Source organism: Salvelinus alpinus, chromosome 20, assembly GCF_045679555.1.
Source record: "Salvelinus alpinus chromosome 20, SLU_Salpinus.1, whole genome shotgun sequence".
Lineage (NCBI taxonomy): Eukaryota > Metazoa > Chordata > Actinopteri > Salmoniformes > Salmonidae > Salvelinus > Salvelinus alpinus.
Genome location: NC_092105.1, coordinates 28,436,477 through 28,463,323, shown reverse-complemented (window position 1 = coordinate 28,463,323; position 26,847 = coordinate 28,436,477). Strand labels below are relative to the sequence as shown.

Genomic DNA, 26,847 nt, shown 5'->3' with positions numbered 1-26,847 from the left:
AAACCATTAAAGCAAATGTAAATTGATTTTACACATGAACTTACCAAATGGATGCTCAATGACAACAGCTGAAGACTCAATGGACTTGCTCACGCCATACTTGCTCTCAGCAGAGACACGGAAGGTGTACTCCATGTATTTGGTCAGATGGCTTACTTTGATCGTGGTGCGTTTACAACTTGAGTTCACCACTTGCCAGGATGTAGATCCAGATTCACGTTTCTCAACAATGTAGTTGTCGATATCTGTTCCACCGTCATCCTCTGGTGCTGTCCAAGCCAATGAGCAGCCCTCTGATGACACTTCAGAGATTTCAATGGGTCCTACTGGTGGAGTGGGTCTTCCAACAACGTTGACAGTAACAGCAAATGTCTTCAGTCCGGCGGCATTGTCCAGAGTGAGGTAATATTTTCCACTGTCTCCTCTCTTGCTGTCTTTTACCACCAGGGTGGTCCTTTCTGTAGTAGTCTTGATGATCACTCTATCCGTCTCTTTTAGCTTCATCTCCTCCAGTTTCCAGGTGGCCTTTGGAGCTGGTCTGCCACTGATGGGGATATCAATGGTGAATGCATTGTGAGTCTTGCATGTGATGAGCTGGTTATTTATGCCACTGAGATCTGCTGTGGGCTCAATCTTGGGCTCCTTGATGACAACGGATGCTAAGGCATCTCTTGGGACACTGATACCAGCCTCATTGATAGCCTTGACACGGAAGTCATATTCTGTGTTCTCAATCAAGCCGTCAATGACTAACTTTAGGTGTTTGGTTTGACCGCCAACAATCCAGCGATCAGAGCCCTTTGCTTTGGCCTCAGCAATGTAACCTGTGATGCGGCTGCCACCGTCGTGTTCAGGTTTCAGCCAGGCCAAGATAGCAGTAGAATTAGTAGTGTCAATGACGTCAAGACTCTTGGGTGGAGCAGGGACCTCAGTTGCAGTAATCGGTTCAGTCATCTCACAGGGTTCTCCTCTGCCATACATATTTTCAGCGATGACTCTGAACAGGTAAGGTACACCTATTTCTAGGTTGGTCATTCTGATCATTTGGCGTGAGGATTTTTCGCTGACTGACTTCCAGCTGAGACGACTAGCCTCACGCTTTTCTACGATGTAGTGCTGAATACGGGCTCCGCCGTCGTTGGCTGGAGCGTCCCACAGCATTGTCAGAGCTCCCCTGGTCACATCCTTGAAGCTGATAGCTCCTGGAGGTCCAGGTGTATCAAGCACCTTTACGGTCAATGTGATAGATTTGCGGCCACCGTTGTTCTCAAGCAACAAGGTGTATTTTCCAGAGTCAAATCTGGTACAGCTCTCAATGGTCAAGGTACTGTATGTGTCAGTTGTGTTGACATCTGCCATAACACCAAGTTCTCCACCTGCCTTGGTCCATGTAGCCAGCGGAGCTGGTTTACCACAGAAGGCAATATGAAGAGTGACGGTGGCCCCGTTCTTCACAACGTGTGTCTGTTTGAAGTCTGCATCAAGTGTGATTTCTGGTGATGTCAGTCTATCAACAGCTTGCACTGGATTAGGAACTACACATGCTTCTCCTTTTCCAGACCCATTCACTGCACGCACACGGAACCTATATTCCTCACCAGCCGTTAAACCTTTAGCGGTGTATGTTGTGTTGATGCAAGTTGCTCTATTGACTTGGTGCCATTCATTAAGGCTTGCCTTGCACATCTCAATGACGTAGCCAATGATCTCCATACCACCGTCAAACACAGGCTTGATCCATTCCAGGGTGACAGACGACTTTGTGGAGTCGGTGACCTTCACCAGAGAAGGAGCACTTGGAGCGCTTGTAGGCTCTCTGCACTTGAAGAGTCTTGATGTGCTGCTTGCTGGTCCGATTCCGGCACCGTTTTCAGCCATGACACGGAATTCATACTCATTACCTTCGTTCAGGTGTGTCACTCTGTGTCTGAGCTCAGTGATTGGCCTCTTGGATGAAACCTTCACCCATTGCAAGCTCTTCTTCTCACGTCTCTCCAGGATGTAGTGTTTGATCTCATTTCCACCATCTGATCTGGGTCTTGTCCAGCCTATTGTGATGGTGTCTCCAGTCACATTTGTGGCGTCTGGTGTTCCTGGGGCTTCTGGAACGGCTGTGAAACAAAACATTTGTTTGTTTTAGTTAAACATAATAATTGAAGTTAATAACAAATAATTCTATGTGTCAGTCATCTCTTTAGATCTTGTTGTTTGATGGAACTTACTGAATTGCATCTGTGCAATGAATGGATCAGAGTCGAGAGGACGTCCAACTCCGAACTTATTGACAGCAGAGATACGGAACTGGTACTCGTTGCCCTTGATCAGCTTGGTGGCGTTGAATGAACAAGCTTCACACTTGCTTGTCATCATTGCCCAGGAGATCCTAGATGTTTCTCTCTTTTCCACTGTATAACAGAGGATTGCAGCACATCCATCGTTCTCTGGGGGGTTCCACCAGACAGTTGCCTTTTCTGCAGTGATACCAGTGAAACGCACTGGTCCCTCAGGTGCTCCAGAGGTATCTAAAGAAAGCATACATTGTTAATGGTAAGCATGAATCCACCCACTTGTTGTTAAATCATCTGCATCACAATTTGAGAGAAAATAAATGATGTAACTCTATTTATCTATAAACCAACCTGAGACTCTGATGTTGACACTCTCTGTCTTTGTTCCAGAGCTGTTCTTGGCTTCCACCATGTACACTCCGCGATGGTCGCGATCAGCATCTCTGATGAACAGGTGGCTGGAGCCGATGTTAGTGGTAATATCAATCAACATCATCTTGTCAATCTCTTTACCGTCCTTGTACCATATGACCTGAGGCACTGGTCGACCCGTGATACTACAGTTTAGTTTGATGTTTTCACCAGCCTTGTACACAAGCGCAGTGTCGGCTCTGAACTCAATGTCGGGAGAAACTAAACAGAGAGAGACACAAAAACATGACATTAATGATAAATGTAATCACATAGAGACAAACTTAGATAGCCAGACAAAATAAACAGGTTGTATAACGTACAGTATAATGTATATTTAATATAATGTATAATTACCACTTTCATCTTTGGTCATGACATAGCCCGATGACTGTGAGGGTGGACTGACTGTACCGACAGCATTTCTGGCAATCACTCTGAATTCATAGCGATCACCAGCAGAAAGTCCGGTGATGGTGAATTGCAAATCATTTATGTCGGTGAAGTTGCATCTCAACCATTTGCCTCTACCTTGACGTCTCTCCACACTGTATGCCACAATCTTAAATCCTCCATCTTTCTTGGGTATATCCCATTTGAGAGTGACAGTATCTCTTGTGACATCAATGACGTTAGGCGTACCAGGTGGATCTAGGGGGGAAAGGAAAGGTCAGGTTGCTGAAGTAGTGTATGTTCACAAAGTATGTATGTTCATGATAGCAGACTGTTCATTGAGGAAAAAACGACAAGGTAACACTTTATTGTAGTCCCCGTTATGTATGCATTCATAAAGCCGTTATAACAGCTACACAAGACATTATAACATCTGTCATAGACAGTCATAAATATTTTGTACTCACCAACTGGGGAGATTGCGAGGGCATGTTTGCTCTGTTCACTGACGGGACTCAGGCCAGCATTATTCTCTGCATAGACTCTGAAGGAATACTCCAGTCCTTCAATCAACTGAATGATTCTGTAGTCACGGGCAGAGATGATGCTGGAATTTACTTTAGTCCACAGCAGGCTGTTTCTGTCCTTCTTCTCAACATGGTAGCCAGTGATTGGTGAGCCGCCATCAAAGCTGGGTGCTTCCCATTGAATAGTCATGCCGTCACTGGTAACGTTGTATGTGACTGGTTTTCCTGGTGCACCTGGTGGCATGTACTGGTGTTGGGCGATCACGTCTGGTGAATTTAAAGGATCGCTCACTCCGTATTTGTTCTCTGCACGTACTCTAAACTGGTACTCTGTGCCCTTGACCAGGTTGGGTATCTTGAACGTTGTCCTCACCACACTGGAGCAAACCATCTTCCAGTTAGCCTGGGCCATCTCTCGTTTCTCCACACTGTAGCAAGTGATGTCTCCACCTCCATTGTCCTGTGGTTCATCCCAAGATATAATGATGCCCTGTGCTTTGACCTCATCAAATCGGACCGGTCCAACTGGCACAGAGGGGGGTCCGAGAGTGATCACATTGATGTCAAAGAAGTTCTTGATAAGCTTGTTGTTCAGAACCAATGTGTATAGGCCTGCATTCTCTTTCTTTGCGCTTCTGACTGTTATAGACACTCTGTTGTCTGTTTCACGGAAGCGAATCTGTTCACTTTCTTTCAAAGGAATGTTTTCCTTCATCCATCCAACAGATGGCTTTGGTTTACCCTTAAATGGCATCTCAATATGGATGTTTTGACCGACACGAACAAAGAGTTCGCCATTTGGATAATCTATCATGTTGGCCTCAGGTGGAATAATGAACTCCTTTACTGTTATGGGCCCAATCTGAGAGAAGTCACTGATGCCCTTCTCATTCTTAGAAAACACTCTAAAGTTCACAACAGAATTTTCCTTCTGGTTTGTAACTTCACATGTGCAACGCTTGCATGTTGTAGCAACAGTCCAGGTTTCTTCTTCTTTAGTTTTCGTCTCAATGACATAGTCTGAAATGTGGCTACCTCCATCATGGTCAGGCTTGGTCCAGTGAAGAGTCACTGATGTCTTAGTAGCGTCTGTCATGACCAGCTCTTTGACTGGTCCGGGGGTCTCAGTGGCCCTGACTGGCTCTGCAGTCTCACATGTATCACCAGTACCATGCTCATTCTCAGCAGACACTCTGAAGAAGTAGGCGATTTCATCTGACAGACCGTCAATCTTGTATGATGTGTTGGGGCACTCTGATGACACGACTGTATACGCTCTGTTGTTAGCGTCTTTCTTCTCCACAATGTAGTTGGTGATTGGGGAACCACCATCGATCAGAGGAGCTTCCCAGCTCAGGGTCAACTTGCCTCTGGTGACATTCTTGATGATCAGTTTTTGGCAAGTGGATGGGGTGTCAAGAACCTTGACAGACACAGTGATGAACTTGGACTCGCCAACACCGTTCTCAATCTCCAGGTAGTATTTGCCGCAGTCGTCGCGGGTGACCTTTGGAATGACAAGAACTGTTGTACGTTCTGTGCTGGTGATAGTGTATCTTGCATCGCTGGCCATATTCTTGTCATGTCTTCTCCATGTGCAGTTTGGTGCAGGTCTGCCCTTCAGAGGAATAAACACCTCAATATCCCTTCCAGCCTTGGCGGTGTATTGAGTCGTCATGGGAACATCCAAATCAAGATCGGCCTCCTCTGTTAGACAGATAGGAGAGATAGAAAAATAGGTAAGAGATTTGATACTAGTGCAATAAGTACAATGTTAACATATTAATAGAATGTTGTGAATATTTGAATACGAACCAAGAATATCCTTGGATTGAACAGGCTGGTACATCTCGATTGGTTGACTGGGTCCCAGACAGTTGACAGCAGATACACGGAAGAAGTAATAGGTTCCTGGTTTCAGGTGATTCACAACATACTCTGTTGTCCTCACTTCTCCATTGTGGCTGATGACAGCCCATTCCCTTTCTTCAGAGGTCATCTGCTCAACGATGTAGCTGGTGATCTCGCTGCCACCATCATACACTGGCGCCACCCAGCCCAGGGTGATGGATGTTTTGGTGGAGTCGACCACTCTGAGTTTGGTTGGTTCACCTGGTGGGTCTAAAATTAAGAAAAAATACATTGTCAAATGTAAGAGAAATGTAATGAACAAGTAGTAGAAGAAACATGAAACATGCTATGTTCTGACTGTAAGTTGTTGTGGATAAGAGTGTCTGCCAAATATCCCAAATGTAAATGTTATGTTCCAGGATGGCAATGAGGAGAATAACATACCAACTGCATCAGCAGCTTTGAAGAGGTCAGACTCTTCGGAGTATGGACCAGCTCCAGCCTTATTGACAGCACATACACGATATTGATAGTCCTTTCCTGTGAGCAGGTTGCTGACTTTCTGTCTTGTATCACGAATGGTGTTTTTGATAACCTTGAACCAACGCAAGCTTGTCTTCTCTCGTTTTTCCAGGTAATATCCATCAATGTCACTTCCGCCATCAATTCCAGGTCTTTCCCATACCACCGTCATTGAGGAGTGTGTGATCATGGTGACTTGAGGCTTGGAAGGTTGACTTGGAGGAACTGCAAAAAAATATATGCATGTTAGATCACGTTGGGACCAAAATACATCTGTCCAGCTATGTTCAGGTAGCTGGACAGATGTTGCTTGTTTTATCCTTACCAAATGCATTCTTTGCTTCTACGGGTTCAGATTCCAGTGGGTCTCCAACTCCATATTTGTTCACTCCTCGGACTCTGAAGATGTACTCATTGCCTTTGATCAGTCTTGGGACATTCACAATACATTCCGCCCAATTCTCTGAGATAATGGACCATTGAATTCTGCTGGCCTCCCGTTTCTCCACAATGTAGTGGGTTACCATTGCGCCACCCTCGTCCTCAGGAGGATCCCACATTATGGTGATACTGTTAGCAGTGACCTTCTTGAGCTGAATCTCGCCAGGTGGTGGTCCTGGTTTATCTAATAATGACAAAACATTTGAAGAATACTATGTCACTTTGCACATTAATTGTTTTGGTTATTTGCTAATTAGAGATACGTTTGTATTGAGTAATTTTCCATATGATTTTTGATACTGTGCCAACAATGTAGACATATAGGTACCACAATATAAATTATAAGGAGCAATACGTACCAAGAATTTGTACTCTGACGTAGGCATATGCTGAGCCCAAAGAGTTTTTGAGCCTCATCTCATATGTTCCAGAGTTGAGACGTGTGGTATCTCTGATGATAAGAGTGGAACTATCAGCAGCGTTCTTCTGTACCAGCTGAGCCTGGGCACCGGACTCAAGTTCCTTTCTGTCCTTGTACCACTCAATTGTCGGTGCTGGTTTGGCAATGATTCCAAATCTAAGCTCGACAGTGGTTCCAGCTTTGTGTTTCACAACCTCGCGATATTCATCAGGAATTTCAATCTCAGGGGCACCTATGAGATAACACATAAGATGCATTACATTAACTAATAGTTCAATGGAATGTTCAATGAAATGTTCAATTCCTACTTTTATCATATTTGGAACATAACCCACCATATGTATCAACGCAAGTTGCAGGGCCTGCAATGATGGATGGATTGCTAATTGATCCAACTGCATTCTTTGCCATGACTCTGAATTCATAGGTCTCATCCTGAGTAAGTCCTGTCACAGTATAATGTGTGTCAGAAACATTGGTCAAGTTAGCCTTCGTCCATCTGTCCTTCTGGCCCTCTTTCTTCTCAATCAGGTATCCTGTGATCTTGCTACCGCCATCATAATTGGGCTTCTGCCATGCGATGCTGATGGAAGTCTTCGTGATGTCAGTGATCCTGACATTGGTTGGAGGCTCTGCAAAAAACAGATGTGGAGGTTCAGATACCGTAGATGATTTGTAAAGTTTAGAGGACACACAGTAGTATTCAATCACGAAAATGACAGTAACCAAGTCGACTTACCGCACGCATCAATTGCAAGTACTGCGTCTGAGATTTTGCTGAGCGGACTGCATCCAGCTGCATTTTCTGCTGTAACCCTGAACTCATAGATAAGGCCGGCAGCAATGTCTGGCACCTTGTAGTGTGTGGCACGGATAACAGTCTTGTTAACCTTCTGCCAACAGATGCTGTTTCTATCCTTTATTTCAAGGTGGTATCCAAAGACATGGCTTCCTCCATTGGAGGCTGGCTCCTTCCAGGCTACAGTGATGCTTTCTCTGGTTACAGATGTAACCATAGGAGCTGATGGAGCTACAGGGACGGCTAAAATGAAAGAAAGTAATATTTTGTATATTCCGTATTTTTTTTATATGCAGATGTATATATACAGTACAAACAGAACACATGAATTAATAGAGTGGTATAAAACTCACTGTAGGGCAGATCTACTCTGACGGTTGGAGAGTCAATGTGCTCACTGACACCGTAGCGATTCTCAGCCCTGATTCTGAACTGGTACTCCAGTCCTGTTGTAAGCTTCATGATTTTCATGGTGCATCTTGCGACGGCCGACGAGACCTCAGTCCAGTTGGCGTTGGTTGTTTCACGTTTGAGGATGATGTAATTTGAAATGGTGCTTCCACCATCATAACGAGGAGGACACCACTTCAGACTCACACTGTCCTCTGTCACGTCAGTCATTTCCACAGGACCAACGGGGGCGCTTGGTCTATCTAGGACCACAATGTTAACAAAAGACTTGGTGGTTCCACTTGTGTTGGAGGCACAGATGTCATACCTTCCTGAATCAATAGCAATGCTCTCACGAAGAGTAATGATGAGGTATTCAGGAGTTACTTCAGAGTTGAATCTCATAGTTGACTTCAGTGCAACATTGTCCTTTGAAAGAGAAACCTTTGGCATAGGTCTGCCAGTAAGTGGGATCTCACATTTCAGGTTTGATCCTGCTCGGACATAGACTGTATTGTGGGGGAACTTCTTCATGTTGATCTCAGGAGGTTCTGTTGAAAGAATATGGAGGATTATTAAGGAAAATTAATAATTATTATCTATTTGAAGATATCAAATCAAAATGAAACAGTCTACATGTAAGAATATGTTTTTAACCAGCTTTACACACATAATGTAGTACTATCTTGGATTATGCTCAGCAATTTTGTACCCTCACTAGTTTGTGAAAATAAAATGTAGGACTGGGGAAAAACTCACCATGCTGGTCTTTAACTGTTACAGGCAGAATCATGTCTTTAGCATCACTGAATCCAGCGTGGTTTTCAGCACGAACTCTGAAGAAGTATTCAGCATTTTGCGTCAGACCATAGACCACAATGTGGGTGAACTTGGTGACACCAACTTTCACCCATTTATCCTGACCCTTCTCAAGAGCATCGATTTGGTAACTGGTGATTCTGCTACCTCCGTCTTGCTCGGGCTTGCCCCATGCAAGTGAAACACTTTCCTTGGTGATATCGGTGACTCCAAGTGATGCTGGTGGGCTGGGTTTTTCTGAAATCAAGAAGAAACATGGACATTTTTATAACATCATATAATAAAAAACATCTTAAACTTAAATGTTTTTTTCTATTTTCAATTCTAGTATACCTGTAATCTTTGCTCCATCTTTGGTCTCAGCTGATACACCAACTCCATATTCATTTTCACCCGTGACTCTAAAGTAGTATACTCCTCCCTCCACCAGGTCTGTTACTTTGTAGGTCAGACGATGGCAGGTATCTGTGAGTCTGGTCCATCCCTTTTTGCTTGCCTCACGAATATCAACAAGGTAGTTCTTTACAGCAGCGCCACCTTCATTATCTGGGGTATCCCATGTAACTGTTGCAGAGCTCTTTGTAACATCCTTGAACCCAACATGAGATGGTGGACCAGGAGAGTCCAGAACCCTTACATTTAATGTACATGCAACTTTTCCAGCTATGTTTTGGAGAGTCACAGTATATTTTCCAGAGTCATCTCTTGTTGCTTGTTCCACTGTGATAGATGTGAAGGTATCAGTGGTATCAATACTGGCCCTCACTCTCAGGTCAACAGCAGCCTTGGTCCACATAACATTAGGAACGGGCTTTCCCCTGAATGGCACAGTTAGGGTGAATGAACTACCGTCCTTTACAATGAGTGTCTTTCGCATCTCATTGCTGATATCAAATACTGGTTCCTCTTCTCTCTCCTTTGCCACCTGTGGATCCGTAGGGGGGCTTGGCTCACTGAGACCAATCTTGTTGATTGATTTGACAACAAATATATATTCTGCTCCAGAAGTTAATCCAACGACGGTGAATTCAGTGTTCTTTGTGTTTGAAACACCGACACACCAGTCATCATCGTATTCATCTGTTCTCCTATATTCAACACAGTATCCTGTCACAGGAGCACCACCATCAAACAACGGCTTGTTCCATGAAAGAGAAACAGTTGTCTTGGAGGAGTCAATAACTTTAGGTTTAGATGGTGGAGATGGCAGGAATTGGGGATCCTCCGCCTTTGTTAGTTCGGTAGGTATACTTGGGAGGCTCAAGCCTGCAGCGTTTTCTGCATAGACTCTGTACTCATATTCAGCTCCCTCACGGAGATTGGATGCCTTGACCCTGAGGTCATACACAGGCTTTTTGTTCACTCGTACCCAGCGCAATCCAATTTTCTCTCGTTTCTCAATAACATAGCCATAAATGCTGCTTCCTCCATCGGATTCTGGTCTTTCCCAGCAGATTGTCATTGCATCACTTGTGATACTCGTGATTTGAACATCTGTTGGTGCTGCAGGGACAGTGTATGCATTCTTGGCTCTGGTGGGCTCACTCTCCAGGGCTTCACCGTCTCCATATTTGTTCACTCCCCTTACTCTGAAGATGTATTCATTTCCTTTAAGCAGTTTGGTGACTTTGCATGTTGTAGCTTTCATATCGCCATATACTAAAGTCCAGGCGAGACGGCTGGTTTCACGTTTCTCAACAATGTAGTGCATGATTTCTGCACCACCATTTTCTTGAGGTGGTCCCCAGGTCAAAGTGCACTTCTCTGCTGTCAGACCAGTGACCACCAATGGTCCAGAGGATGGTCCAGGGCGGTCAAGGACCTTACAGTTTACAGCCAAGGACCTTGTGCCAGCAACGTTCTGTAGAGTTACAATGTACTGTCCAGTGTCTCTCCTGATAGTGTCTCTGACTATTAATGTGGTGGTGCTGTGTGTTGAAGTAATCTCCACTCTTGCCTTGGCATCAATTTCTTTACCATCCTTTGTCCATGCAATGACTGGACGTGGGCGCCCAGAAATATCTGCATCGATTCTCAAAATATCTCCAGCTTTGACAACTACTAATTGTCTAAACCTGTCTTCCAACTCAATGCGAGGTGAATCCACCTCATCCTTGACTGTGATGGCACCTGTGCTCAGTGATGGCTCACTGAGTAATCCAGCTGCATTCTTTGCAATAACACGGAAGTCATATTGTACGTCCTCTGTAAGGCCTGTAATGTCAAAGTATGTGTCCAGAAGACTGGCGAAATTGCACTTCAGCCAACGGCCATCTGGAAGCTCCCTGCGTTCAACAATGTAGCCAGTCACCTTGGCTCCACCGTCATTCTCTGGCGCCTGCCAAGTAATGGAAACTGAAGTTCTTGTGATGTCAATGACCTCAAGGTTAACAGGTGGATCACAAGGATCTCTTGCAGCTACAGGTTCAGAGGCTTTGGTGCAAGGTCCAATTCCAGCAATATTCTGAGCATAAACACGGAACTCATACAGCAAGCCTTCCTCAATCCCAATCACTTTGTATTCTGTTTCAGCAATGATACCTCTGTTGATCTTTGTCCAGAGAATACTGCTATGGTCTTTCATTTCCAGGTGATAACCAATGATTGGACTTCCGCCGTCACTGGCTGGTTTACCCCATGCAACCAAAATGCCAGACTTTGTAGCATGGGCAACATGGAGGGAAGTGGGAATGCCAGGTGTCTCGAAGGGGTACTGTGCAACAATTGGAGCGGAGTCCACAGCATGGCTCTTGCCGTAGCGATTTTCAGCTGCAATACGGAACTGATATTCAGTGCCTTGTGTCAAGCGGGGAACTTTAATTGATGTTCTGGCAACTGTGGCTGAAACAATCTGCCATGTTGTAGTGGTAGTATCTCTCTTCTCCACGACATAGTTGTTGATTTGACATCCTCCATCGTAGAGTGGGGCATCCCAAGACAGTGAAATATTGTCAGCACTCACTTCATCTACCTTGATTGCACCTGGTGGGCCAGGTTTATCCAAGATGATAACAGCTATTGTTGCTGATTTCTTGCCAACGGTGTTGGTTAAATTGATCTCATACTTCCCAAAGTCCTCCCTGGTTGCGTCTTTGATAGTAATTTTCGATGAATTTATTGCTGTCAGAACATTCACCCTGGTTGTCTGCTTCAATACAGCTCCATCTTTTTTCCATGCCACCTCAGGTTCAGGTCTGCCTCTGAACGGAACATCAATCTTCAGATCATCTCCTGCCTTGACACTGTATGTGTTGAACATCAGATCGATGATAGGTTCGATTGTAATGTCCTTTACTACGACAGGGTCTGCCAGTGGCTTAGGTTCACTCTTGCCTTTGTCATTGACAGCAGTAATCCTAAATGAATATTCCTCTCCAGTTGTGAGTCCACCAATAGTTGCTTCCAATGCTTTAATCTCAGTGCATACAGTCCATTTCTCATCGCCCATGGTTTTCATTTCTACTGTATAGCTTGTGATTTTGCTACCACCATCATGATCAGGCTTTTCCCATGCGAGACTCACACTGTCGCGAGTAACATCTACAACCGTAACTTTGCCAGGAGGCAAGGGGGCTTGGGATACCTTGATTGGTTCTGTTGTTTCTGCTGGCAAACCCACACCAAGCTCATTGACAGCTTTGACGCGGAAATAGTAAATTCCGCCCTCTTTAAGTTCATCAATCTTCATGGAATTTCTTACACAGTTATTTGAAACACTTGTAAATGCCAGTCTTGTATTATCTCTCTTTTCCACAATGTAATGGGTGACCTTAGCTCCACCGTCAATCATAGGAGGCTCCCAGGATAGTGATACAGAATCTCTCTTAATATCCTTGACTTCAAAGTTCTCAGGGGCACTTGGTGAGTCCAACACCCTGACATTAATGAATGCTGATTTTTGTCCACTAAGGTTCTCGAGAGTCAACACATACTTGCCAGTGTCAAATCTATTGACATTGTCGATGACAAGCATTGTGTAGGAGCTTGTGACCTCAATTTGTGCACGCTCAGTAAGAGGGCCATCCATCTTGGACCACTTTACTTCAGGTTCAGGTTTTCCTTTGATTGTCACAAACAAACGCAGTGTTGCACTTGCCCGTACTTGGACCATTTTCCTAAGGTCTGAATCAAGTTCAATCTCAGGGGCCTCAAGTCTTTCAGATGCAACTACAGACCCTGGAACATCAACATGCTCACCAACTCCTTCAATGTTAATTGCACAGATGCGGAAATAGTATTCAGCATTTTCCCTCAGTTTTTTCACAGTAAAGTGTGTTGCTTGTACACCAGTTGGCGGTGTACATGTTATCCATTCTTCATCTCCTTCTTCTCTCATCTCAACAACATATCCTTTGATGGCTGCTCCACCATCATAGATGGGCCTTGTCCATGAGAGTGACACAGTTGTGCTTGAGTGGTCTGTCACCTTAGGGTTGTTAGGAGGACCAGGTGGATATGTGGCATCACAGGCTTTGATGTATTCTGTTGGTGCACTTGGCACTCCCACACCAGCAGCATTTTCAGCAGACACTCTGAACTCATAGGAATGTCCCTCGGTGAGTCCGGTACATCTGAACCTGATGTCATTAAGTCTTTTCTTGTTACATTTTGTCCATCTAATGCCCTCTTTATCTCGTTTCTCCAGGACATAGCCATCAATATCTGAGCCACCATTATCTGCTGGACGTTCCCATGTAAGGACCATTGAGTCCCTTGTAATAGCACTTGCTTCAGGTGTTGAGGGAGCGCTGGGTGTCACAAAAGGATTACGTGCAATAACTGGGTCTGATTCAAGAGGTTCACCAATGCCAAACTTATTTACTGCTGTAACTCTGAAGATGTACTCATTGCCAGGCAAGAGTTTAGTCACTTTGTAGCTGACAGCTTGGATTCTGGGTTCGACTACAGTCCATGACAATCTGCTGGTTTCCCTCTTTTCAATTATATAATGAGAACAGCTGGCACCGCCATCATGTAATGGATGACTCCAGTGAAGATAGGCTTTCTCTGAAGTCACGCCAGTTATCTTCATTGGACCTTCGGGTGGACCAGGTCTATCAAGAACTTTCACGTTGACGGGAATAGATTTTGTTCCACCAACGTTGCTAAGACTCAGGACAAAGTGTCCACCATCTACTCTGATACATTCCTTGACTGTTAGAATAGTACGTTGAATGGTGGTTTTAATCTCCATTCTTGGGGTAGTTTGGTCGATTTCTTTTCCATCTTTCAACCATGTGATTTCAGGGAGTGGTTTTCCCAAAATATCAGCATCAATAACAAATGTTTCACCAGCACGGATGACAATACAGTCCTTGAATTTGGGATCCATTGATGCTGTTGGTGCTTCAATTTCATCTTTAGCAGTAATTGCTCCAGTGCTTTCAGAGGGAGCACTGAAAATACCAGATGCATTCCTTGCAATTACTCTAAACTCATACTCACACTCTTCAGTCAGACCTGAGATTGTGAATTGAGTCTCAATTACATTTGTGAAGCTAGCCTTCATCCAACGGCCTTCAGGAAGCTTCTTCCTTTCAACAACATAGCCTGTGATCAGGCTACCACCATCATACTGGGGCTTTTTCCATGACAGTGTAACGTGGTTCCTGGTAATATCAATAGCCTCAGGGGTACCAGGTGGATCACATGGGTCTCTGGCGACACAAACATCAGAAATCTTACTAGGTGGACTCAAGCCAGCAATGTTCTCAGCGAAGACCTTGAATTCATACTCAATGCCCTCTTCAAGTTCATTTGTTTTGAATCGACAGTCAGGAATGAGCAGTTTGTTCAACTTCGTCCAGAGAATGCTGTTCTTCTCTTTGCGTTCGAGGTGGTAACCAAGGATTGGACTACCTCCATTACTGGTTGGTACTTTCCATTCAACAACCATGTGGTCCTTTGTCACTAATGACACAAATGGAGTACCAGGTGCAAAAGGTTCACTGAAAGGATATTGCACAACAACAGCTGCTGAGTCCAATGACGGACTCTTTCCATATCTGTTTTCTGCAAACACCCTAAACTGGTATTCAGTACCGGTTTTCAGCTTGGTAACTTTGATAGTTGTTCTTGCAATGGTTGCAGACACACACTGCCATGCTACGGTTGTTGTGTCACGCTTTTCCACAATGTAATTGTTTATTTGACAACCTCCTGTGTACGCAGGTGGTTCCCATGCGAGGTTGACATAATTGGAACTCACTTCCTCAATCTTTATAGGCCCTGTGACTGGGCCAGGTTTATCAAGGATGATCACTCCGATTTCTGCAACTTTTTCTCCTATACTGTTGGTAGCTGTGATTTTATACTTGCCAGAATCCGCTCTGGTTGCCTCTTTTATAGCAAGGATTGTTGATGATGCTGTTCTTGAAACATTCAACCTGGTTGTCTCTTTAATTGCCTGTCCATCCTTTGCCCATACCACTTTTGGTGCTGGGCGTCCTCTCACTGGTATTTCTATCTTCAGATCTTCACCATGTTGGACACTAAAGGTGTTGAATGCCATTACGAAACTAGGTTCAATAGTTAGATCTTTAGCTGTGACAGGGGCAGCTAATACCCTTGTGTCACTCTTTCCTTTGTCGTTAAAGGCTGAAACTCTGAACTGGTATTCTTGACCTGCGGTTAGGCCTTCTACAGTTCCCTCACATGTTTTTGTGGTTGTGGATAGGATCCATTCCTCTGATCCTGCAGGCAGCATTTCTATGTAGTATCCCATTATTCTACTTCCACCGTCATGGTCTGGTTTTTCCCATGCCATTGAGGCGGTTGTCTTAGTCACTTCAGTCAATGTGATCTTTCCTACAGGCAGAGGGACTTCTGATGTCTTCACGGGCTCTGCAGTTTCTGCTGCCAGGCCTACACCATATTCATTCTCAGCCATAACTCTGAAGTAATAAATAACCCCCTCAATGAGATCTCCCACATGGAAACTGTTCCTTGTACACTTGTTTGAAATGTTGGAATAAGCTTTCCTAGTGGATTCACGCTTCTCAACAAAGTAATGCTTGACCCTCGCACCTCCGTCAATGAGTGGGGGCTCCCAAACAAGATTGACAGAGTTTTTCTTAATATCTTTCACTGTGAAGTTTACGGGTGCTCCTGGTGTATCAAGTACTTTGACGGAAACAAATGCAGACTTGGAACCACTGCTGTTTTCCAGGGTCAGAGTGTACTTTCCAGCATCATTTCTGTCACAGATGTCTACTGACAGTTGAGTAAAATCGGCGCCTTTCTCAATTTGAACTTTGTTGGTGAAATCACCCTCATCCTTGGACCAGCTTATTTCTGGAGTAGGACGTCCTTTGAATGGAATATTGATCCTCATGGATCCTCCAGCACGCACAACGATTCCTTTCCTTAGCTCTGAATTCAGCTCAATCTCTGGGGCGAACATTGCATCCACTGGTTTTACAGTTCCTAAAATCTCAGCAGGTTCACCAACACCCAATTTATTGATGGCACATACCTGCACCTTATATTCTTGATGCTCGATAAGTTTGGTGATTTTGAAGGTAGTGGCATTCACTCCTGTTGGTGGAGTGCACAGAGTCCATTCCTCCTCATCGGCTTTGCAGATCTCCACAGCATATCCCTGGATATTGACACCACCGTCGTAAATGGGTCTACTCCATGCGAGTGTAATGGAGTTCTTGGTAGTATCAACCACATGTGCATTAGTGGGAGTGCCAGGTTCAAAGGTTGGATCACAGGCTTTGGTGTAAGGAGTTGGTTCAGTTGGTTGGCCGACTCCTGCAGCATTCTCAGCAGATAATCTGAATTCATATTCATGATCCTCTGTCAGGCCTGTCACTCTAAAGCGAAGGTCTGTGACTCTGCGTTTGTTGCATTTTGTCCATCTGATTCCAGCTCTATCTCTCTTCTCAACAATGTAACCAGCAATCTCACTTCCACCATCAACCTCTGGGCGAGTCCAGCACACAGTCATGGAATCCCTTGCAATATTGGCTATTTCCAATTCTTGAGGTGGTCCAGGAGTAACAAATTGATTTCTCATTATAACTGGGGCTGATTCAAGAGGTTCACCAGTACCAAATTTGTTGACAGCCATAACACGGAAGATGTACTCATTTCCCTTCAGAAGCTTTGTGACTTTGAACATTGTAGCTCCACAATCACTAGCAACCACAGTCCATGCAAGACGGCTAGTTTCTCTCTTTTGAATGACGTAGTGGGAAATACTGCTTCCACCATCAGCTCTTGGAGGAAGCCAGGACAGTGAACATTTCTCACATGTGACATTACTAACCGTGAGGGGTCCCTGAGAGGGCCCAGGTCTGTCCAGTACTCTCACATTGAACGTTACAGTTTTATCTCCAGCAACATTAGTTAGAAGCAACGTATATTGTCCTCCATCCACTCTGATAGCATCTTTGACAACAAGCTTTGCTTGGAAATCTGAGTTCATAATCTCAGCCCTTGCTGAGTTCTCCACTAATACATCACTCTTGAACCATTGAGCTGTTGGAATTGGCTTTCCTTGTACAGCGGCCTCAAGTGTAAATGTTTCCCCAGCATTGATGATAACAACCTGGCTGTACACTGAGTCAACTTCACATTTTGGTAGATCAACTTCATCCTTTGCTGTGATGGATCCGGTGCTCTGAGAGGGCTTGCTGATAGATCCAGCGGCATTCCTTGCTATGACTCTGAAGTCATATTTGCAATCCTCAGTTAGACCCAGAACTGTGAATACAGTTTCGATGACATTTGTGAAACTTGCCTTCATCCATCTTCCCTCTGGGAGATCGCGTTTCTCCACCACATAGCCTGTGATCAGACTGCCACCATCATACTGTGGTCTTGTCCACTTCAGTTTCACAGAGTGCCTGGTTACAATGATAGCCTCTGGGGTGCCAGGAGGATCACATGGGTCACGCGCCACATATCCCTCAGAGAGTTTGCTGCACGCACCAATGCCAACGATATTCTCAGCAGACACTCTAAACTCATATTCAATACCTTCCTCCAAAGGAGTAGATTTAAATCTACAGTCTTGGATGAGGGATTTATTGACCTTTGTCCAAAGGATACTGTTCTTTTCCTTTCTCTCAATGTGATAGCCGAAAATGGCACTGCCTCCATCTGAAATGGGTTTGTGCCATTCCACAACCATGTAATCCTTAGTATATGAAGATACATAAGGTGTTCCTGGTGGTCCTGGCTCCTTGAAGGGATACTGGGCAAGGACAGGTTCAGAATCAATAGCATAACTTTTGCCATATCTGTTTTCAGCAAAGATCCTAAATTGGTATTCTGCACCTGTTTTTAGATTTGTCACTTTCAGGGTATTTCTTGCCACAGTGGCAGAGACTACAACCCAGTTAGTTGTGGTTGTATCTCTTTTCTGGACAACGTAATTTGAAATTGGGCAGCCACCAGTGTATGCAGGTGGTTCCCAGGTAAGTGTGATACTTTCAGCACTGATGTCATCCATCTTGATTGGGCCTGTTGGTGGGCCAGGTTTATCTAGTGTGATTACTTCAATGGTGGCATCTTTGGAGCCAAGGATATTGGTAATATTAATACTATACAATCCACCATCGTCTTTTGTTGCTTCTTTGATGGTTAGATGTGTATTGCGTGCACTGTCGACAACATTAACTCTTGTGGTTTGTTTCAGGGCAGCACCATCCTTTGTCCATGTAATGACTGGTTTAGGATGTCCAGCAATGGGAACTTCAATCTTCAGATCATAGCCAACCTGTACGCTGTACTGTGTTAATTTAGGTCTTATGTCAGGTTCAATGACAAGGTCCTTTGCAACTACTGGACTGGCCAGAAGTCTAGAGTCACTCTTTCCTTTGCTATTAACAGCAATTACTCTGAATTGATACTCCTCTCCTTGGGCTAAGCTAGTGACAGTAGTTTCAAGGTATTTACATTGAGCACATAGTGTCCATTTGTCACTATTTTTGGCTTGCATTTCAATCTCATAATGGCTTATTCTACTGCCTCCATCATGATCTGGTTTCTCCCATTTAAGAGAGACACTGTTCCGTGTCACGTCCAGAACTGTAACTTTACCGGGAGGTTGAGGTACCTCTGAAATCTTTACGGGTTCAGGGGTCTCTGCAGGTAAGCCAATGCCCCACTCGTTTTCAGCAAGAACTCTGAAGAAATAGATACTTCCCTCCACAAGTGGTTCAATCTTCCATGACATCTTATGACAGGTTGTGACAGGGGAATACACTTTCCTAGTGCTTTCTCGTTTCTCAACATGATATTGCTTAATTTTAGACCCACCATCCAAAATAGGTGGCTCCCAAGTAAGGGTGACTGAATTTTTTGTTATCTCCTTGATAGCGAAATTTGCAGGCATACTAGGTGAATCAAGTACTCTGACACTGATGAAGACAGATTTAACTCCACTGGAATTCTCTGCAGTAACAGTGTACTTGCCAGTGTCAAATCTGTCAACATTTTCAATCAGGAGTGAGGCATAACTGCTTGTATTGTCAATCTGTGCCGTCTCCTTGAGTTCTCCATCAGCCTTTCCCCATTTCAGTTCAGGAGCCGGCCGTCCCCTAACAGGAATGAACAACCTAAGAGCGCTTCCAGCTCTGACATTAATCATCTTCCTCATGTCAGCGTCAAGCTCAAGATCTGGTGCTTCCAATTTCTCCTCTAGAAGAACTGATCCAGGGACATCTGCATGCTCACCAACACCAACCTTGTTTATGGCACAGACTCTGAATTTATACTCATGCTTCTCGAGTAGTTTTCTAACTGTAAATGTAGTGTGTGTGATTCCGGCAGGTGGAGTGCACATTGTCCATTCATCAGATGCTCCTTCACAGGCCTCCACTAAGTATCCTTGAATCTCACAGCCACCATCATAGATAGGTTTGCCCCATGACAAGGACACAGATGTTCTTGTTGTGTCAGTCACTTTGGGATTATTTGGTGGACCTGATGTGAAGATAGCATCCAATGCCTTGTAGTAAATAGTTGGTTCACTTGGTTTACCAACTCCAGCAGCATTCTCAGATGAAACTTGGAACTCATAGCTGCGGTTCTCAAGAAGACCTGCTACTCTGAAGCGCAGCTCACTCACTGTACGTTTATTGCATCTGGTCCAGCGCACACCTTCTTTATCACGCTTCTCAATTACAAATCCAGAAATGGCATTTCCACCATCGTTTTCAGGTCTTTCCCAGGTTACCACCATTGAATCTTTTGTGATGGTAGAGACTTCCACATCTGTTGGTGGATCAGGTGTCACAAATTGATTTCTGGAAATCATTGGCTCAGATTCAAGAGGTTCACCAATTCCGTATTTGTTCACAGGAATCACTCGGAAGACATACTCATTTCCAGGAACAAGTTTTATGATCTTCAGATTTAGAGTCTGCACTTTAGGTTCAACCAGAGTCCAAACCAATCTGCTAGTCTCTCTCTTCTCAACGATGTAATGAGAAACATCACTACCTCCATCTTGTGCTGGTGGTCTCCAGGCAATACAAGCCTTTTCACTTGTGACTCCATAGATAGAAATTGGGCCTCCAGGTGGACCAGGTCTGTCTAACACTTTGACATTGATGTGCACTGACTTCTCTCCACCTACATTTTTCAAAAGTAGGATATATTGGCCTCCATCAACACGGATTGCCTCCTTAACACTCAATGATGCTTTAAAAGCAGTGTTCTTTATCTCAAGACGTGCAGCCTCCTTTATTTCTATGTCGTTTTTCATCCAATGGACTGAGGGTACAGGTTTGCCGAAAATATCTGCACAAAGGTTGAACGATTCACCTGCCATCAGAACAATTGTTGAAGAGTACTTTGAGTCCATCTCTATTTTGGGAGGATCAACTTCATCCTTTGCTGTTATAGACCCAGTGCTCTCAGATGGAAGACTGTAAACACCTGCTGCATTTCTTGCAATGACACGGAACTCATAGCACTGGTCTTCAACTAAGCCAGTAACAATAAATTGTGTCTCAATGACATTGGCGAAACTGGCCTTCATCCAGCGCCCTTCAGGCAGCTCTTTCTTCTCCACAATGTAGCCAGTGATTTTGCTACCTCCATCTAACTCTGGCTTAGTCCATTGGAGAGTGACAGCTCCTCTTGTGACAATGACAGCTTCAGGCTTGCCTGGACTGTCACAGGGGTCTCTTGCAACACGGATTTCTGACAATTTGCTTGCTTTGCCAACGCCAACGATATTTTCAGCATAAACTCTGTACTCATATTCAATACCTTCATCAAGACCACTGAGCTTGAACCTCAAGTCTGGGATCAGTTGTTTGTTTTGTTTAACCCAGAGGAGGCTATTTCTCTCCTTACTCTCAAGGTGATATCCCAAAATCTTGCTCCCGCCATCACTACCAGGCTTCTCCCATACGATAACCATGCTGTCCTTTGTAGATGATTGTACAATTGGGGTCCCTGGTGCACTTGGGAGATCAAATGGATATTGAGCAACAATATTTTCTGATATAAGTACTGGACTCTTTCCATATCTGTTTTCAGCAGCAATCCTGAACTGATATTCACACCCAGTCTTCAACCGAGCTGCTTTAATGGTGGTTCTTGCAACTGTTGCAGACACAATCTGCCAGTTTGTGGTGGACGTTTCCCTCTTTTCTACTATGTAGTTGTTAATGGCACAACCACCCACATATGTAGGTGGGTTCCAGGACAGTACCACACTGTCAGAAGTGACTTCATCAACAGTGATTGGGCCAGTTGGAGGGCCAGGCTTATCAAGAACAACAACTGCAATGTCCACTGTTGATTCACCAGCTGTGTTTACAAGTTTGATGGTGTACTTTCCCACATCCTCCCTGCTGGCTTCCTTGACCACAAGATGCAAATGTGTATCAGTGGCATCAGCATTGACTCTGGTTGTTTCTTTTAGTGCGACACCATCCTTGAGCCAGGTCACAACTGCTTTGGGGCGAGCAGCATATGGCAAATCCATCTTGAGATCATCTCCTGCCAATACGCTGAATGTGGTGAACAGCAGCTTGAATACTGGAGCAATAACAAGATCTTTGGCTACCACAGGTACACTAAGTAGACGAGGATCACTGGTTCCTTTTTCGTTATGTGCTGACACACGGAACATATATTCTTCACCTTGTGTCAGTCCAAGAACAACAGCCTGTGTGATTTTTGCAACGGCACACTGGGTCCAAGTTTCACTGTCTTTGCCATGCATCTCAACAATATATCCTGAGATTCTGCTACCTCCATCGTGATCTGGTTTTTCCCAAGACAGAGAGACACTGGTGCCTGTAACATCAACAAGGGTTACTTTGCCTGGTGGAAGTGGTTTCTCTGATACTCTGACTGCCTCAGGAGTCTCTATTGGAAGTCCAATGCCAAATTCATTCTCAGCCAGAATTCTGAAGAAATATGTGTTTCCTTCCTCCAGGCCACCAATCTTCCAGCTAGATTTAACGCATTGAGCACAAACTGTGGAGTAAGCTTTTCGTGTTGATTCACGTTTCTCCACAACGTAGTTTCTAATTCTGGAGCCACCATCAATAAGGGGTGCATCCCACATGAGTGATACTGAGTCTCTGGTGACCTCCCTGATTATGAGGCTTTGTGGTGCTCCAGGTGTGTCCAGCACTCTGACATTCACATATGCAGTTTTGCTTCCTGAGGCATTTTCCACTGTCAACATGTACTTTCCACTGTCAAATCTGTCAACATTTTCAACCATAAGAGCAGTAAATGATGATGTGGTGTCAATAGTTGCTCTCGTAACAGGCTCTCCATTTTCTCTGGACCACTTGACATCAGGAGTTGGTCTTCCTTTAATAGGTACAAAGAGTCTTAATGTGCCGCAAGCTCTAATGCAGACAACCTTACGAAGCTCTGCACCAAGGTCAATTTCAGGAGGAAGCAGCCTGTCCTCTGCAAATGGTGTGCCAGGCACTTGTGCTGGCTCTCCAACCCCTTCACAGTTAATTGCGCAAATGTTGATTTTATAATCTTGGTTTTCTACCAGGTTAGTGATGGTAAATGATGTCCCAACTAATCCCTTCTTAGGGGTCCGAATTGTCCATTCATCTTCCTCAGGTAGACAGGTCTCTACAACGTATCCAATGATATCAGAACCACCATCATATACAGGTTTGTTCCAGGCAACTGTAATGGATGACTTGGTTGTGTCCAAGACTCTTTGATTTCCAGGTGGTCCAGGTTGGAAGATTGTGTCTACTGCCTTGTAGAATTCACTGGAAGGACTTGGTGTACCTAAACCAGCATTGTTTTCTGCTATGATTCTGAATTCATATTCATGCCCTGGTGTGAGCCCCGATACTTTGAACCTCAGGTCAGTTACAGTCCTCTTGTTGCATTTAACCCAGCGAAGACCGGTTTTGTCTCTCCTTTCAACAACATAGTTGAAGATGTCGCTTCCACCGTCGTGATCAGGGCGTTCCCAGCAAACAACCATGGTGTTCTTTGTGATGGTCGTCACCTCAGGTGTTGATGGCGCATCAGCTGGCACATATGGATTTGTAGAAACCATTGGGTCGGATTCAAGGGGCTCTCCAGTTCCATACATGTTGACAGCCATAACTCTGAAGATATACTCATTACCCTTCAACAACTTGGTCACCTTAAACCGGTTAACTTGTAAGTCTGTTGCTACATTTGTCCAAGCAAGTCTACTTGTTTCACGTTTCTCAATGATGTAGTGCAGAATCTTTGCACCTCCATCATGTGATGGTGGCAGCCATGATAGGATACATTTCTCAGCAGTGACATCTGTAACAGCAAGTGGACCATCTGGAGGTCCAGGTCTGTCAAGAATCTTAACATTGAAGGTATGCTTTGCAAAACCACCAGGATTGCTGGCAGTTAAAATGAATGTGCCACCACACCTTCTTAGAGAATCTTTGTTGACTAAGGTTGTAGAAAAGTCATAGAGTTTGATTTCCAACTTGGCTGTATCTTCAAGTTCCTTTCCGTCTTTGGTCCATACCAGTGTTGGTATTGGTCTGCCTGTTACGCTGGCAGCAAGTTTGAAGACATCTCCCGCTTTCACAACCACAGTACTATTATAGATTGTATCAACTTCAAGTTTGGGAGCCTCAACATCATCTCTGCAAGTGATTTCCTCTGATGGTAGAGATGGCTTACTGAGACCGCCAGCTGAGTTTCTTGCCAAAACATGGAACTCATAAGTAGCATCCTCTGTGAGACCGCTAACAGTGAATGTTGTCTCAAGGACGTTGCTATAGTTGGCCTTGAGCCAGCGTCCGTCTGGGAGTTCTCTCTTTTCTACTTGGTACCCAGTTATTGAGAATCCTCCATCACCTTCAGGTCTTGTCCACTGAAGAGTCACCTCATGTCTGGTTACATTCAATGCTATTGGTTGGCCAGGTGGGTCCACTGGATCCAGAGCAAAGGTAGTCTCAGAATGCTTGCTTGCCCTGCTCAAACCAGCCATGTTTTCAGCAATAACGCGGTACTCATAGGCGATTCCATCCACCAAGCCTGTTGATTTGAACATGTTCCCTACTACAAGTGCTTTGCTGATCTTCTGCCACAGGATACTGTTCTTCTCTTTCCTTTCAATGTGATATCCCAAAATGGGGCTTCCACCATCGGAAGCTGGTTCATCCCAGCTAATAGTCATAGAATCCTTGTTGAAGTGGACAATTTCAGGAATGCCTGGTTGACCTGGCACATCAAATGGATAAGCAGCAACCACTTGTTCTGAGACTATACAGGGTCCAATGCCGTACCTGTTCTGGGCTTTAACACGGAACTGATACATGATTCCTGTTGTGAGACGAGCAGCCTTGAATGTTGTACGGATAACCGTTGCTGCTAATTCAACCCATGATGTGCCTGTGGTTTCTCTAGCCTCAACAATGTAATTGTTAATGGGTACACCGCCATCATTCTCTGGACCTTCCCATGATAAGAGAATGTAGTCACAAGAAACTTCTTCAAGCTTAATTGGTCCAGTAGGAGGTCCTGGAATATCGTGGACTTCAACAGTAATTGTCTCTGTCGTTGTTCCAAGTATATTCTTGCCAGTCATCGAATATTGACCACCATCACTCCTTTTGATCTCATTGATGTGGAGAGTAGTGGAGGTTGCAGTGGTATCCGTATTGATTCTCTGCGTCTGTTTAAGTGTGTCCTCACCTCTCTTCCATGAAACTGCTGGTCTGGGGCGACCCAGAACCGGAATTTCAACCTTCACATTATCACCAGCCTTAGCAATGACCAAAGACTGGTAGACTGCACGTAGGTCAAATGCAGGCGCTGTTGTTTGCTCTCTAATGGTAGCAGGTCTGCTTTCACGTGGATCACTTCTGCCAGAGCTGTTCACTGCCATGATGCGGAACACATACTCCATATTTTCAATGAGATCTGTGGCTGTGTAGTCAAGAGCTTTTACAGTTGTTACATGGGTCCATGTCTCTGTGTCCTTCTTCTGTGCTTCAATAACGTATCCAGTAATCCTACTGCCACCATCATGTTTTGGCTTCGTCCATGCAAGGCTTGCGGTGTCCGCTGACACGTCAGTGACGTACAGATTTTCAGGGGCAGTAGGTGCTTGGGATGCTCTGATTGTCTCAGGTGTCTCTGCTGGCTCGCCAACGCCCAGATCATTTTCAGCAGATACTCTGAAGTAATATTCAGAGCCTTCATCCAAGTTGTCAAACTTGAAGGAGCATTTCTGCCAGGTTGTAGTGATTACTGTGTAAGCCTTTCTTGTGGCCTCTCGCTTCTCAATGACGTAGTTAATGATCTTTGATCCACCATCAATAATGGGGATTTCCCACTGCATAGTGATACTTGTTTTGGTGATTTCACGTGGTATCAGGTTCACAGGTGGTCCTGGTGAATCCAGTACTCTGACGTTAACAAATCCATCTCTCTTACCAGCAACATTCTCTAATGACAGCATGTATTTTCCAGCATCATATCTTGTGCAGTCAGGGATAACCAGGAGAGTATACGACTCCGTAGTATCAATGTGTTCACGGCCACCTTTACCAAGAATGGCATCATCTTTCATCCAGGTTACTTCAGGAACTGGACGTCCTTTAATTGGCACGAAGATACGAATGGATCCACGGACCCTGACAACAAGGGTTCTTCTATACTCAGCATCAAGCTCATAGTCGGGAAGTGTCTCACGGTCCTTAAGTTCAACAATTTCTTCAACCTCTGCTGGTTCACCAACTCCCTCTGTATTCATGGCTCTGACTCTGAAATAGTAGTTCCCACCAGCCTTCAGGTCTGACACAACGTATTCTGTAATTCTCAATCTTGTGACGTCTGTGACCCAATCGTCATGTCCTTCCTTCTTGTGCTCAACAATGTATCCTGCTACATCCAGGCCGCCATCATAGTGGGGTCTACCCCAGTTGAATGTGGCTGTTGTCTTGGTGGTGTCAGTAATTCTTGGGTTGGAGGGAGGTCCTGGTGGATCTAAAAAGAAGAGAAGACATATATCAAGACTTATCACCTGGTAAATCAAATCAAATCAAATTTAGATTTGGTATTATTAGATCTACTGGTTTACACTTCATAATAACTTTCATAAATATATTTGAATTGTATTTATTATGGTCAATTAAGAACAATTTATTATTTACAATGATGGCATTGAATAAATGATTTGTTTTGAAAAATACCCTTTGTGTTTACTTACATACAATATCCTTTGTCATCACATGGGCAGATGGTTCACTGGGTTCCCCAAAGCCAGCTTTGTTCTCTGCTGTTACTCTGAATTCATACTGAACACCTTCCGTCAGTCCTTGTACTTTGTAACGTAGGTCAGAGACCGTTTTCTTCGATGCTCTCACCCATCTCATTCCTCTTCTCTCTTTCCTCTCAACCTGATAGCCTCTAATATCACTTCCACCATCTTTAACTGGTCTCTTCCAGAAAATGGTAACAGCGTTTCTGCTGACATTGTCAATCTCTGGGATTCCAGGTGGGCCTGGTGGGCCTGGAGAAAAAGAG

General features: G+C 44.5%; 1 protein-coding gene across 1 annotated transcript in view; it reads right to left on the bottom strand.

Moving 5' to 3' along the window:
* The window catches only part of LOC139546639 (titin-like), a 185,365-nt gene that overhangs the window by 19,093 nt on the left and 139,425 nt on the right, over positions 1-26,847 (bottom strand). The window contains exons 205-219 of the mRNA XM_071355254.1: positions 26,531-26,833; positions 9,196-26,307; positions 8,803-9,099; positions 8,007-8,594; positions 7,594-7,896; positions 7,190-7,486; positions 6,793-7,086; positions 6,318-6,617; positions 5,915-6,217; positions 5,435-5,740; positions 3,560-5,326; positions 3,057-3,350; positions 2,640-2,921; positions 2,223-2,522; positions 45-2,111 (exon numbers count right to left, since the gene is read on the bottom strand). Coding sequence (XP_071211355.1) covers positions 45-2,111; positions 2,223-2,522; positions 2,640-2,921; positions 3,057-3,350; positions 3,560-5,326; positions 5,435-5,740; positions 5,915-6,217; positions 6,318-6,617; positions 6,793-7,086; positions 7,190-7,486; positions 7,594-7,896; positions 8,007-8,594; positions 8,803-9,099; positions 9,196-26,307; positions 26,531-26,833 — 24,813 coding nt within the window. The remainder of the gene's footprint in view (positions 1-44; positions 2,112-2,222; positions 2,523-2,639; positions 2,922-3,056; positions 3,351-3,559; positions 5,327-5,434; positions 5,741-5,914; positions 6,218-6,317; positions 6,618-6,792; positions 7,087-7,189; positions 7,487-7,593; positions 7,897-8,006; positions 8,595-8,802; positions 9,100-9,195; positions 26,308-26,530; positions 26,834-26,847) is intronic.